The sequence below is a fragment of the Salvelinus fontinalis genome, chromosome 16 (assembly GCF_029448725.1).
Source record: "Salvelinus fontinalis isolate EN_2023a chromosome 16, ASM2944872v1, whole genome shotgun sequence".
NCBI classification, from domain to species: Eukaryota; Metazoa; Chordata; class Actinopteri; order Salmoniformes; family Salmonidae; genus Salvelinus; species Salvelinus fontinalis.
Genome location: NC_074680.1, coordinates 37,376,366 through 37,391,763, shown reverse-complemented (window position 1 = coordinate 37,391,763; position 15,398 = coordinate 37,376,366). Strand labels below are relative to the sequence as shown.

The 15,398-nt window shown below is 44.3% G+C and overlaps 1 protein-coding gene across 1 annotated transcript; it reads right to left on the bottom strand.

The window, feature by feature from the left end:
- Positions 1 to 869: 869 nt before the first annotated feature.
- On the bottom strand, positions 870 to 14,791 carry LOC129813109 (sec1 family domain-containing protein 1-like). The gene is made up of 24 exons (XM_055865292.1): positions 14,349 to 14,791; positions 13,420 to 13,579; positions 12,971 to 13,061; positions 12,627 to 12,749; positions 12,312 to 12,399; positions 12,063 to 12,152; positions 11,593 to 11,648; positions 11,043 to 11,128; positions 10,550 to 10,649; positions 9,676 to 9,815; positions 6,536 to 6,626; positions 6,333 to 6,412; positions 6,141 to 6,222; positions 5,806 to 5,902; positions 5,600 to 5,670; positions 4,294 to 4,373; positions 4,125 to 4,187; positions 3,866 to 3,941; positions 2,435 to 2,488; positions 1,928 to 1,980; positions 1,784 to 1,817; positions 1,497 to 1,562; positions 1,326 to 1,394; positions 870 to 1,095 (listed from the first exon to the last, which is right to left on the bottom strand). The coding sequence occupies exons 1-24, from the start codon at positions 14,377 to 14,379 to the stop codon at positions 1,072 to 1,074; spliced, it is 1,905 nt and encodes a 634-aa protein (XP_055721267.1). The 5' UTR covers positions 14,380 to 14,791; the 3' UTR covers positions 870 to 1,071.
- Between the last annotated feature and the right edge of the window lie 607 nt (positions 14,792 to 15,398).

Here is a 15,398-nt window from a genome sequence, read left to right as displayed (position 1 = left end):
GGGTTACGGTGTGTTAGTGGGTTACGGTGTGTTAGTGGGTTACGGTGTGTTAGTGGGTTACGGTGGGTTACGGTGTGTTAGTGGGTTACAGTGGGTTACGGTGTGTTAGTGGGTTACGGTGTGTTAGTGGGTTACGGTGTGTTAGTGGGTTACGGTGTGTTAGTGGGTTACGGTGTGTTAGTGGGTTACGGTGTGTTAGTGGGTTACGGTGTGTTAGTGGGTTACGGTGTGTTAGTGGGTTACAGTGGGTTACGGTGTGTTAGTGGGTTACGGTGTGTTAGTGGGTTACGGTGTGTTAGTGGGTTACGGTGTGTTAGTGGGTTACGGTGTGTTAGTGGGTTACGGTGTGTTAGTGGGTTACGGTGTGTTAGTGGGTTACGGTGTGTTAGTGGGTTACGGTGTGTTAGTGGGTTACGGTGTGTTAGTGGGTTACGGTGTGTTAGTGGGTTACGGTGTGTTAGTGGGTTACGGTGTGTTAGTGGGTTACGGTGTGTTAGTGGGTTACGGTGTGTTAGTGGGTTACGGTGTGTTAGTGGGTTACGGTGTGTTAGTGGGTTACGGTGTGTTAGTGGGTTATGGTGTGAAGCAATAGAGAGATGAAGCAGCAGCACCTTCTATAGTAAATTGTGAGTTCTCCATGCTAGAACTCTGGGTCAACAAAACTGACAACTGCCTGCTTGGTTGATGAGTTCAGCTCCAAAATGGCCTAAGGGGAACGGAAACAGACAAACAGGGCTATATGTAGACTTTAAAAATAAAAAAATGAATCCTGAAGTCTCTGCTAAAACACCCTGTTCTGATCTAGAATAAGATGAAACAAAGGACAAGTTGGAAAACCCTGGTACAAACACTTGACATCACGGCAGTGCTGAGTAAGACTTAATCTTTATTTGTTGAGAGTGTAAAGATAATTAGGTAAACAAACAACGTAAGTACAGTACACATTATAAAATACATGGAATATCAGAGAGAGAACCTAGAGGTATGATTCTACAGTTTGATTCAGGAGGTCTTGAGTATTTAGGAGAAATGGAATCGAAGAAAATAAAATGTTCATATATTTTCTTGTTTTTACTTTTGGTCGAGAGAGGACAGCTGTGGAGATAAGCATGGAGAAATAACCAAAACAAGAAATCTAAGATCAATTAAGCAGAGTAGGTCATTTAACACAAACACACAATATGTGTCATAATTTCATATTATGTTTAGGGCTGGTTAATGATTACTGTTGGTAAATATCATGATATTATCAAATGATAATGATCAATTATATATAATTAGCAATATTAATATTGAATTTTATTAAAGGCTGTTGGTCCTCCTACCTGCTTGATGAACTGTCCTGCATTGAAGAGCTCACTGCATCCGTACAGTACCCTCTTCCCTGGCTTTGCCTTAAAAAGGGTACCACAAAATACACATGGTTCAATAAAACTCAACTGGATATATAAAGAGGTTCTCGAAAAACAAACCGATTTAGAGTAATAAGAAGCTACCTTTGTGTAGTCCACCAGGTTTTGATATTCTACGTAGTTCCCTCCTCCCACCATGAAGACGATAGCCTAAAATAGAAGGAGAGAAAGTCTAATTTTAAAACCGTAATGCTACATCAGGCTGCTAGATTCAGGTCCAGTACACACAGATTACATTAGTGCTCTCCCCGTCACACAGTCAGGCCAGGCTAAGCGCCAGGACCGTCCGGGTACTCAGGGCTACAGCAGTTACTGGACTTGATGGAGGTCCTATTTGTGTGTCTCTTTCTGCCGACCATGGCAGGACTCACCTCTTGAAACGGATTCTTGTTCCTTGGGATGGAGCTGGTTGGAAGGCAGGAGTGTTAGAAACATCTTGCAGACATAGAAAATGCACACAACTATTTATAGGCCTTAAGTAACTGCTATCTTTAAACCTCTTTATGGAGTCTTACCTCTCACTGCCACGCAGCATCTTGGGGTCAAAGTATCTGTAGTTATCTGTCTCCTGCAGATCAGAAATCATCAGTACACCACACTCAATTCTAGAAACCCTCAAATCCTTACATTGCTTAGAGGTCACCCAATTTCTCTTAGTAACCACAGCTCCAGTACAAGCAGGATGGATCCTGTAAGACACATTTAACTCATTCAGATCAGACAATACCCCTCTCTCCCTCCCCCATTTTGCAAAGTAGCTTATCTAAAAAAGTAATTCTTCACAAATAGTGATGAATAGTTTTTCCACATATTCAGTCAGAAGTGATCTGAACAGAATAGAGGCATGATTGGAGAGATCTCAGACTGCATACATGAGACTCCAATCAGGTTGTCCATCTTTTTGCTACTGTATCATGAGCATGCTTCCCTCCTGAATGTGACGGTGCAACACAAATACATAGAGGAATGTCCACAATAGAGAGGGAACAGAGGAGGAGGGAAAAAAAGAGGAGGAGACTCACCGGGTTGGACTTCATCTCCATCAGGTTGTCCAGGATACGTGTGACGGGCAAGTTCTGAAAGAGAATCTCGTTCAAACTCTGTTCTGCTCACCGGATGATATCATTCATTACAGACCGACTCTAAAATAGCAGCTAAGTGAGAATTAGCATACATGTCTCCAGGAAAAACATTCCCATCAAAGCCAATTGACATCTGGACACTTTAAAAACACACACATACAGACAGTATCATAATGAGACTGCTCCTCAGCCAGCCGGCCAGCCTCTCCCCCAGCCAGCTAGGCCGACAGCCACTCAGCCTGAGCGGCCGACAGCCACTCAGCCTGAGCGGCCGACAGCCACTCAGCCTGAGCGGCCGACAGCCACTCAGCCTGAGCGGCCGACAGCCACTCAGCCTGAGCGGCCGACAGCCACTCAGCCTGAGCGGCCGACAGCCACTCAGCCTGAGCGGCCGACAGCCACTCAGCCTGAGCGGCCGACAGCCACTCAGCCTGAGCGGCCGACAGCCACTCAGCCTGAGCGGCCGACAGCCACTCAGCCTGAGCGGCCGACAGCCACTCAGCCTGAGCGGCCGACAGCCACTCAGCCTGAGCGGCCGACAGCCACTCAGCCTGAGCGGCCGACAGCCACTCAGCCTGAGCGGCCGACAGCCACTCAGCCTGAGCGGCCGACAGCCAGCCTCACAGCCAGCCACTCAGCCAGCCAGCCAGGCTGACAGCCAGACAGCCAGCCAGGCTGACAGCCAGCCAGCCTCTCAGCCAGCCAGCCAGCCAGCCTCTCAGCCAGCCAGCCGGTCTCTCAGCCAGCCAGCCGGTCTTTTAGCCAGCCGGTCTTTTAGCCAGCCAGTCTCTCAGCCTGTCTCACAGGCAGCCAGCCAGCCAGTCTCTCAGCCAGTCTCACAACAAGCCAGTCTCACAACAAGCCAGCCTCACAACAAGCCAGCCTCACAGCCAGCCAGCCTCACAGCCAGCCAGCCTCACAGCCAGCCAGCCTCACAGCCAGCCAGCCTCACAGCCAGCCAGCCTCACAGCCAGCCAGCCTCACAGCCAGCCAGCCTCACAGCCAGCCAGCCTCACAGCCAGCCAGCCTCACAGCCAGCCAGCCTCACAGCCAGCCAGCCTCACAGCCAGCCAGCCTCACAGCCAGCCAGCCTCACAGCCAGCCAGCCTCACAGCCAGCCAGCCTCACAGCCAGCCAGCCTCACAGCCAGCCAGCCTCACAGCCAGCCAGCCTCACAGCCAGCCAGCCTCACAGCCAGCCAGCCTCACAGCCAGCCAGCCTCACAGCCAGCCAGCCTCACAGCCAGCCAGCCTCACAGCCAGCCTCAGGAGATTAGGAGACATTCAGTATCTTCCTACTCATCCTGTGTGTTTCTGTGCATGTGTATATTTCTGTGTGTGTGTGTCTCTCTCTCTGTGTAGAGCTACTTACATGCTGTTTGAGCACCAGGTGCTTCACCCCCTCCATGACAAACTGGGAGCCAGAGTTCATCACCCTAGAGAAGAGGCTGTGAGACAGAGACAGGAAGACAGTGTCAACACGGGGGTTAGGAGAGTGTCAACACGGGGGTTAGGAATATGGGACTAGCATGGATTATGTTATTGTAAAAGAAAAATGTGTTCTCAATAACTTACCTGGTTAAATAATGATTAAAACTGTGGTCTATGGAAAGGGACACGCTCTCTCTTACCCCATAGGTTTTACACCGCTGTTCCCATAGTTAGATGGTGTGGCAGAAATCTTAGTAAAAGCCCTGAAAAAAAGACAATATATAAGTAGCTTGTTGTCTAAAACAAAATGTGGTTAACTGTTATGTTTTGTTCTGTATGTATGATACATCATTTGATGGAACAACTTACTTCCACTGCTTGATGTAGTTGACAGGGGACAGGTCACAGCCTGTGTCTAGCAGAGCCTTCTTGTATTGGTCCAGGTCAGTCTACATCACAGAACATAAAGAATGGCTGTTTTCACCAAGGTAAAAACATACAAGTGATCGAGCAGGCATTCAAGGTCTAGTACCCCGAAGGGATCGACACCCAATCTTCATAAACAGAGTGAGGCCAAGTGTGATGTGTGTGGTGGCATCATCTTTATAGTATGGAATGACGGTAGAGACTGTTTAATATACCATGTTACACCGCATCGGCCAGGGAAAACAAATAACCTAAAGAGCAGGAGTGGACGGATGGACCGGAGAGGGTAATCCCATGGTGATAATCTGCCCAGGGAGGGTTCAGGTTCATGGGGACAGAGACGAAAGGAGAAATACCATAGACATTAGTGGTAGAAAACGATTTCCTGCTTGACTTCAGCTGTCAGGCCAGGGAACAGCATGGTGTCTCAGAGGAGAAGGACTGTTAGGAAGACCATTGATCAACATGATGCTCCAGGACAGCCTGATCCTAACACTGATACCAGCCTGCAGCCGCAGCCAGAAACCTGGGCCCGTATTAACAAAGCGCCTCAGAGTAGAAGTGCTGTTCTGGAATCAGTTGTGTCTTTTAGATGATAATGAATAAGGTTATACGGACAAGAGTGGGCAACTGATCCTAGGTCAGCCCTAATCTCACTGAAGAGAACAGGCGGGACGTAGAACCCCCCAGTCATTGTGGAGAGCCGGAAGGTCTCCTATACAGAGGGCCTTGAGATGCTCAGAACAGAACAGGCTAGCATTATTGGATTTCTGGAGTAATGATGTTTGGCCGCGGCTTCAAAGGGTTTCAATGTTCCTAGAATCGGCCTCTACATGCGTCATATCGAACAATAAAGATTTTGAACGTTGTCAGAAGAAAAGCATATGAAAAATGAAAATGTTGGGAATTGGTGTTTTGCTTAATGGTGTTCTACATAATTAAATCCAAGCCCAAGGTTTTTCAAATTGTGTTTTGTGTTTTTGTTAAGACTTCTACAGTGAAACCACAAAGTGTCGCCATTCAGGTTGCTATTGTGTTGTTTTTGGTCTATTGGACATTATGCTGATCCACTGCAGTCATATCAGTATCGAGTTCCCTAACAGAGGGGCCTGCATCCTGTGCGTCCTCCCCTGACCTGTGATAGAGTCTAGTTTGGCATGCATTTGATGGGGAGAGAACGTGTGATGGGAGTCTAGTATGTTAGGAGGGATAAGGTTAAGGGTAGGGATAGAAGGGGCCCAGGCCTCACCTCTGAAGTGGGCTGCAGGGCTGTGATGTAGAAAATCAGAAAGAGTCTCATCTTGTCCTCTGGTGTTCCCGCTGTTACAAAGAGAAAAACTGTTGTTTGACAAACCTTCAAAACAGGTATCTCAGGTACTTCCAACCCTTGACAAAGTAGCACACATGCATGATTTATGTCATTTCTGGCCAAGATAAGCACAGTGGCACATCTACCGTCTGGGTCACCGATGATGTCCAGTAAAGACTTATCCAGGGTGGATTTGCTCATCAGCTTCTCCTCGTACTCAAAGTACACGTCTAGTTTACGGCTCTGTGGATACATCCCATAAGGTGTAGATTAGTTCAAGATGATTTTTAGGCAGTCCTTTGACAGATTTAGTAACTTTATATGAGATGGTAGAACTGTAATTGCACAGCACAACAGTCTTCCATATGTGTTCAATATCTGAGAACAGTGTTAATGGGATGATGTGCACTGTGGACAGAGAGAACCCTCTCTCTCTAGACAGAGAACACCCTGTCTGGCCAAGACAGTGCTAAACACTGACCTTAATGTGATCCAGAACGGCAGTGGCTACATTAGTGTGGAGGTCAATCAGCCTCTTCTTCTCCAGAAGTTCTGGCAGAGAGCTGTTAGAGGAAACACAGTTTGGTACGGACTGAGAGAACTGTCAATAATGGCGCCGTAATGAATAAATAACAATAAGGATAAATACTGTATATTCTACATTGATGCTCACCTGACAGCTGAGGTAAGTTTTGCTGTGTTGTCTGACATACTAATACTACTAATGGCTCCCTCATCCTCACCCTCCAAACCCTGGAGAAGAAAATAAAAAAGTTATTTTAGTGGGGAATATGCAAGTGTGAGTGTCGTCTTATTGTTTTCAGTGAGACTACTTCATTGAACAGCTCTATAAAACCACCTGTGTGCCACGCTTACCATGACGCTCTTGAGGCGTTTCACCTCGTCCTCTTGGGCTCGGTATGTGTCTAACTCCTCCTGTACAGACTCAGCCACCTCTGGGAACGGGCTGGAAGAGTCAAAACGACCTCTCAGGCAAGAAGAACTTCACTATGGCAAAGCTCCAAATAGATTGATTCTACCGAGTTATAAAGCATCCCCTGCAGACTACCTTATAAATCAGTAGTTTAATCCAATTTAGCCAACAGAACTGCGTTTATTTAACCAGCAAAATTTGGAATATACTGTTGCTACCGATTTATAAAGCAACGGCCAAGAGCTACCTTCTAAATCAGTAATTGATCACAAGTGAGTTCCTAAGAAAGCTTCAAACTGAAACTAGTGCCTGCAACCTGGTTCAGGTTATCAATCAACCTACCAGGGTAGTTAAACAGCACAAGATTGAAATCATCAACATGTATTGATCACATCTTTACTAAAGCTGCAGAAATTTGTTTGAAAGCAGTATCTAAATCAATCGGATGTAGTGATCACAATATTGTAGCCATATCTAGAAAGCTGGGCTTAATATAGTGTATAAGAGGTCATACAATAAGTTTTGTACTGATTACTATGTTGTTGATGTAAAGAATATTTGTTGGTCCGTGGTGTGTAATGAGGAGCAACCAGACGCTGAACTTGGCACATTCATGAAATTGCTTTCCCAGTTACTAATAAGCATGTACCCATTAAGAAAATGACTGTAATAACTTAAATCCCCATAGATTGATGAGGAATTGAAAAATGTTATGGTTGAGAAGGATTAGGCAAAATAAGTCTGGCTGTACAAGTAATTGGCAAATGTACTGTAAATTGAGAAATCATGTGACTAAACTGAATAAAACAAACTACACTATGAAACAAAGAATGATACTAAAAAAGCATTGGAGCATCTTAAATTAAATTTTGGGCAAAAAGGCAAACTTCGCTCCATCATTCATTGAATCAGATAGCTCATTCATCACTAAACCCACTGATATTGCCAACTACTTTAATGATTTTTTCATTACCAAGATTAACAAATTTAGGCATGACATCCCCGCAACAAACGCTGACACGACACATCCAAGTATATCTGACGAAATTATGAAAGACAAGCATTGTAATTTTGAATTCCGTAAAGTAAGTGTGGAAGAGGTGAAAAAATTGTCTATCAACAATAACAAACCATCTGGGTCTGACAACTTGGATGGAAAATTACTGACGATAATAGCGGATGATATTGCCACTCCTATTTGCCATATCTTCAATTTAAACCTACTAGAAAGTGTGAGCACTCAGGCCGGGAAGGAAGCAAAAGTTATTCCCTTACCTAAGCATAGTAAAGCCCCCTTCACTGGCTCAAATAGCCAACCAATCAGCCTTTTACCAACGCTTAGTAAACTTTTGGGAGAAAAGAAATTGTGTTTGACCAGATACAATACAAATTGAAAACAAACTTTCAGCATGCTTTTATAGAAGGAAAAAAGTAAGGTGCCTAGACAGCTGCTCTGGGGAATTCCTGATTCTACCTGGATTATGTTGGAGAGGCGTCTATTAGAAAACACCCTCTGTGTTCTGTTAGACAGTTAACTCTTTATCCACAATATAGCAGGGGGTGTAAAGCCATACAAGTTTCCCCAGCAACAGACTATGATTGATAATGCCAAAAGCTGCTCTGAAGTCAAGCACAGCACTTACACAAATGACTGATGATTGGCTGAGAGAAATTGATGATAAAAAGGTTGTGGGGGCTGTTAGGTTAGACTTCAGAGCAGCTTTTGGCATTATCAATCATAGTCTGTTGCTGGGGAAACTTGTATGGCTTTACACCCCCTGCTATATTGTGGATAAAGAGTTAACTGTCTAACAGAACACAGAGGGTGTTTTCTAATAGACGCCTCTCCAACATAATCCAGGTAGAATCAGGAATTCCCCAGAGCAGCTGTCTAGGCACCTTACTTTTTTCCATCTTTACTAACGACATGCCACTGGCTTTGAGTAAAGTGTGTCTATCTATGTGGATGACTCAACACTATACACATCAGAAACTGTAATGACTGCAACACTTAGCAAAGAGCTGCAGTTAGTTCCAGAATGGAATGGCAATGAGAGCCTCAAGGGCTATGCCGCGATGAGTAGGAGGGCCGCCGCGGTGAGCACGGAAGCCTAGGGCGCGGGCCCGGGTGGAGCCGCCGCGGGTGCAGATCTTGGTGGTAGTAGCAAATATTAAATTAAATCTTGGTGGTAGTGGCAAGGAATAAATTAGTCCTAAATATTTCAAAAAGCATAGTATTTGGGACAAACTAAATCTTATAATGAATGTGGAAATTGAGCAAGTTGAGGACACTAAACTGCTTGGAGTAACCCTGGATTGTAAACTGTCATGGTCAAAACATATTGACAACAGTAGCTAGGATGGGGAGAAGTCTGTCCATAATAAAGGGCTACTCTGCATTCTTAACAGCACTTTCAACAAGGAAGGTCCTACAGGCCTTAGTTTTGTCGCACCTGGACTTCTGTTCAGTCGTGTGGTCAGGTACCACAAAGAGGGAAAATTGCAATTGGCTCAGAACAGGGCAGCACAGAGAGCTAATATTAATATGTCAATCTCTCCTGGCTCAAAGTGGAGGAGAGATTGACTTCATCACTACTTGTATTTGTGAGAGGTATTGACATGTTGAATGTATCGAGCTGTCGGTTTGAACTACTGGCACACAGCTCGGACACCCATGCATACCCCACAAGACCAGAGGTCTCTTCAGTCCCCAAATCCAGAACAGACTAGGGGTAGGCGCACAGTACTGCATAGAGCCATGACTACACGGAACTCTATTCCACATCAAGAAACTCATGCAAGCAGTAAAAATCTAGAAAAAAATATTAACTGATAACACACCTTATGGAACAGCGGGGACTGTGATGCAACACAAACATAGGCACAGACATGCATACAAACACACAATAACATACACACATGAACACATGGATTTTGTGTTGTAGATATGTGGTAGTAGAGAAAGGGCCTGAGGGCACACACTTAATATGTTGTGACATCTGTTGTGAATGCATTGTAATGTTTTCAAAAATGTGTAACTGCTTTAATTTTGCTGGAAAAATGTTGCATAGCAAATACAAACCTGCCCTTGTGTTTCTGCCAGAACATGTCAGCTGATGTGAGGTCATAACTCTTCTTGTTCTTCTTCTTGGGTCTGGCTCCGGCAGGAGAGGATTCTGACTCCACAGACTCATCCATACTAACCCTGTTCAGGTGGAAGTCCTGGGGGACACACAAATAAACAGACACCGGTACAGACACTAGTTACTCTGTTTGTTGGCTGGCAGAGATCCTATTGGATGTCAAGTCTGGTCATATTTCTACTGAAAACATTAGAAAACATACTGATCCATAGAACCCTCTGGGAATAAACATTGATATCTACTAACATCATCATAGCCTACCTTCAAAATAACAACCGTTGTCATACATATATCGAGGCTAAAACAAAGGACCTGGAATGCTGAAAACCAATGGTAGGATAGGAGACTGGTTGGTCCACTCTACACCACAAATCATTTTAAGGCACGGATGGTGGAAAATGGTTCCTCACTAAAATGTATGACCTCTGACACATGTCAACGCACTGAGAACATACCATAAGATTTACCCTCCTCTTCATCTTACACACAAAGTAATTACAGTATCTCAGAAATAACATTCCAAGTTAAATCTGTTTGCTACCTTGAAAAACCACACACACACCTTGGTTTACTGTATATACCCTATTCACACTACTGAGCAGACCAGTTCAGACTCAGTGTAAAATACCATACACCCAACACAATTCACCAGGAATGAGTTCAGACTGTAGAGTGGACGTTTTTCATTAGTAAGCCCTTAGTTTTTGTCAAAGTGTATGATGTGTCTGTTAAGTCCATCATAACACTGTGGCGGGAGAACGACAGACAGGTCTGCTCCACTCTTTCTCTCTCCCTGTATCCTGTCAGTCTTACCAGCACGTCGTGGATGAGGGCCTGGTAGGTCCATGTGTGGTGGAGGGGGGTGGCAAGATCCAGGTTGCGGTCAGCAAGTACTAATAAGGGTCTCTGGAAGCTGAGAGAGAGAGACAGACAGAGATGAAACGAGAGGATGACATATGTACCCAGAGTTCCCCACTGACTAGGCTCCACCACAAAAGACTTGAAATGGATCCAGCTTAGATTTTCCCAGAGGAGGCATGACTGTTTTATCTTCATCCACCACTTAGTGAAGGCCTAGCTAACTGTTCAGTGGGTCTGGAGGAGAAAAGCAGGAGAGCACATTTCCACCTCAGAGTTAAACAAAGACAAGGTGAAACAGTGTGTGTGGGAAGCCATTGTATGCGTTTGTCATATGGAATGGAGTAGGCTTTCCATGGTAAAGTACACAATGGGATGAATGTCTTCATCTAGTCTGCTGTCTTTATGGTTCATACCCAGTTTACTAGTCTACAGCACCCTGAACCACCTGAACTGGCTGACCCCCATGTTGTCTCCAGTGAACAGGCTGTTTCTGGCGTCTCGCAGGTTCTCCCGAAGCTTCTTGTCAAGTTTCTGCAACAGAGAAACTGGGTTAAGATGTTTTAGTCTCTTAACTAGCGAGGCAAGAGGCCTTATATCTTCTGAACCAAATAAAGACTAAGCACACAGTCCTGCATTGAGACCACCACCACCACACAGCAGTACATGGAACAAAGAGCAGTGGTGTGACTAGAGGAGAATCACTCTACCCATCCATTAAGGCCCCTGGAGGATCAGCTTCTACACAGACTGCATCAACATTCCACCTGCAAATACAGTCTGCAAATGCTGAGATTCTGGGGGTGGTTGGATTTGGGGTGGTCCTCAAATGACTAATTTCCCCTTTCACTGTGCCCACGGGGGATGGGTACTACTCTCCCAGGCCTCTCTGCACTGCCAAGACATAATACAAAGAGTGTTCAGACAGACTGGGCCCCTGACAGCGGCTGAGGCGAGGAAACTTCAGATGGTTTTAAATGAGGGAGGATAATACTTACCACCGCGACCATCTCCGCAGCATTCCCTCTTGGACAGCGGATTATGGGGACAGTACCTAAGAAAACAAAACATCTGTTAACTGCCAATAGAGAGCATTGAAGAGTTTAGCAGAGCTTCTCTATAGAGATGTGCTGGAGTCTAGTGGCGGCTGAATCACATTAGGATAAAACTGAGAATCTTTTAGACTGCAAGGTGGGTTTGTTTTGTCAAAGTGTCATCTATATGGTCACACTTTCAGACAAAACCCTTTACTTTCAAACAGTTTTCCTCTCCCAGAATAACTATCATCTTGGTACTGCTTCGATTCATGTGAGTAATAAATGGTAGTAATGCTGCCATCTAGCAGGTAGAAATGGTATAACCACCTGAGTAAATGCATCTCACAGTATATTTTGAAATACCAAAGCAATGTTCTCTCAGGAGTCTCAATAGTATTGAGACACTGATAACGTTGTGTTGAAGGACCCACCCAGAGTGACCAAAAAGCAGAAGAGACTGTCTACTATCGTATCCATGATGGCCTCCATCTCTGTGTCCATGATGTCCGGTTTGTTAATTGCTAATCAAAAGGGAATAGGAAAACAGGAAGTCAAATACAATCATGCCAGCTAATCAAGAAGACGATCTGAAGGTAATATGTGAATAAAAACAGTTATCTTTAGTTTCCTTTTGACAATATCAAATCTTGCCCCGTTTCTGAATCCAATGAACTTATTACCATGGTAGGAGATGAACTCTTTATTTTGATTGCTGAGGATGAACATATCATCTTCAAGTGTGATGAAGTTCAAATACTGATCGAACACCTACAAAAGCAAAAAAAAACCTTACTCTTACAAGACTGTCAAATACCCTGTGATGTGATTTATAGAAAATGACTGGGCCTGAGTCTCAAATTGCACACTATCCCCCTTTATAGTACACTGCTTTTCACCAGAGCCCTACAGGCACAAAGTAGTGCAGCGTATAGGGAATAGGGTACCATTTGAGATGCAGACTGGCAGAGTGGTAAACTAGTGTGTTGTAGACTCACCTTGGTAACCTGTGTGATAGCGTTGGCTGAGAGAGCTGCACTGGCAATATCCTCTAGTTTACTTCTGGATATGGCTGAGATGAAGTTAAAATAGTAAGACTCATACAGCTGGCTACGAAGGTCCTGAGAAAGAGAGACAAAACAATGGCGTGGAACAATATACCGACTAGTAGGATGTTAGATGTCTGGGATGTTACGTTTGGACAACAAATCATTTTATCTGGGCAAAGCCACCAAATTCATAGACTCGGTGGCCAAAGACATTTATCCTTATCATCTGGCCTATCCAGCTTTTAAAAATATCTGACGAAGTCATGTTGAAGTTCTGAGTGAGGGATGTTTACTTGGCATATCCGGTCAATGTTCTCCTCTGTCGGCATTACAAAATAGATGGCTGGCACATCCGGGATGGGATCTCTGTCTGAATGAAGCAACCTATAGAGAAAGATAAAATACATTGAAGAGCTTTCTAGATGACTGTATCCTCTATTGATTGACACCAAGTCAACACTGTGCGTGTGTGGACTTATTTGCAATTGCTCAATTCCGTATTGACTCAAATTCCTTTTCTCAAAACTGTTGTTGTCCTTTGAAATATACTACACAGGTAGCTCCTTCATTATCAAAAGACTCATCAGTTGATGGGTTGTTACACAAAAAGGTTCAATGTCTTTACAGCCTTACCAATTATTTGTCTGACGCATCATGATTTTAGCTTTTTCTAAATGTACTTTTTGTGAAGGAGACTAATAGATTATTAACTGATGTCAAATTGTGAGTTAGGCCTACTCACAAGTGCAACGTGATCCCAATGTCCCGTAGCTCCTTGACTGCCAGTAGAGGGGAGATGATGTCCTGGCCACACCTGTCGTAGATCAGCACCTTCCATACCGGCTCAGCAGCAGTGTTTTTCAACAGAGGAGTGTTGAAATTCAGCATGCGCTTCAAGGCAGCTGGGGACACGGAAGAACCCATGGGACGTTTACATTTTATTTAACCTTTATTTAACTAGGCAAGTCAGTTAAGAACAAATTCTTATTTACAATGACAGCCTAGGAACAGTGAGTTAACTGCCTTGTTCAGGGGCAGAACGACAGATTTTTACCTTGTCAGCTCGGGGATTCGACCAAGAAACCTTTCAGTCACTGGCCTAACACTAACCACTAGACTACCTGCCGCCCCAGCCACCACTTTTGCCCCAACACTTTTTACTACAGCCACCACTTTTGCCCCACTAAACATTGCACAGGACTGGGGCTGGGACTGGGACTTTACTATACCATTTCTGCCACTCAATGTTGAGTGAAATTATGAAATCGTTAGATGAGTGAAATAGTTAACTAGCTACTGTTAGATACCCATTCACATGTTAATGAGGGGAAATGGAACATATAAGTTAAGTCTGTCTAGTTCAGTGTGTCCGGCGACAACACATTCACTGCGTTGCATTCATGTTTCTTGACATGACAACCACATCAGTGTCTAGTGAATTCAAGAGTAGAGGTACGTTTAGGCTAGCCATCCAACTTCTTGCTGTTTTATAATACTATTGTAAAGTTAATTAGCCAGATAGTAAGTTAGCTTAGCATTGCTTTTCTCGTGAACTGGTTGGTCGTCGTGGCAGATCGTTTTTTTCAATAGGTAGCTAGCTAGGGTAAAATAGTCGATTTTGTTCGACAGCCTATGCTGATTAAGAATGAATAAAGTAAACCATTGACAGACCTGCCTGCTTTTCCCGGACGGAGGCGGCCATCTTTTCTGTTTATGCAGTCACACGGGGCATAGGATGACGGGTCAGGCAAGTCTCGTTCGATGTCTGCTATATCGCTCATTACCGCGATCTCACGTGGTGCTTTCAATGCCATGTTCAAAACAACTGAGAACTCGAGAATCTCCTACTTCCGAGCGTTCAACATAAATGTGAACTCGGGAAAAAACGAGCTCCGACTGGGAAAACACCTAACTCGGAATTCCAACTCGGTAACTCGGGCCTTGACCTAGTATTTTTCCGTGTTCCCAGTTGTTTTGAACGCGGCAGAAGACATCTGGGAACTCGGTAAAATACGAGGGCAAATCATAACGTCAGTGATCTTCAGTTCGGAAAGTCGGAGCTCTAGCTTGCAACAATTTCAAAGATTTTGCTGAGTTACAGTTCATATAAGGAAATCAGTCAATTAAAATTAATTAATTAGGCCCCAATCTATGGATTTCACATGACTGGTTAGGGGCGCAGCCATGGATGGCCCAGCCAATCAGATTAGTTTTTCCCCACAAAATGGCTTTATTAGACAGAAATCCTCCTCAACTCACTAACAGGTTTTGAAACACATTTGTGCACAACATTTAATCCAGAAATAAGCTTTTTGTGCATATTGAACCTTTTTTTTTCAGCTCATGAAACATGGGACCAGCACTTTACATGTTGCATTTATAGTTTTGTTCAGTGTATATTTCCCAATCGGAGCTTTGTTTCTTTTCCCCCAGTTCCCAGTTGTCTTGGGAAGTCAGAGATTTCCGAGCTCAGAGTTGTTTTGAATGGCATCATGTACATGAGGGTGTACCTGGACTTTACTATCACACATTTTGATGGAGTAGCCCCTACTTTACTCTTAGATCCTTGTAAATAGGAAATCAAATCTACATCAATGGTCTGCTTGATTCAATTAGGATTCCCAGATCCTCACTAGGATAGATGATGGCAAAGTGATAGGTTCTACTGAAATGCACTCATCTCATGCATTTTGAATACTGATGGTGGTGGTGGTGGTGGGG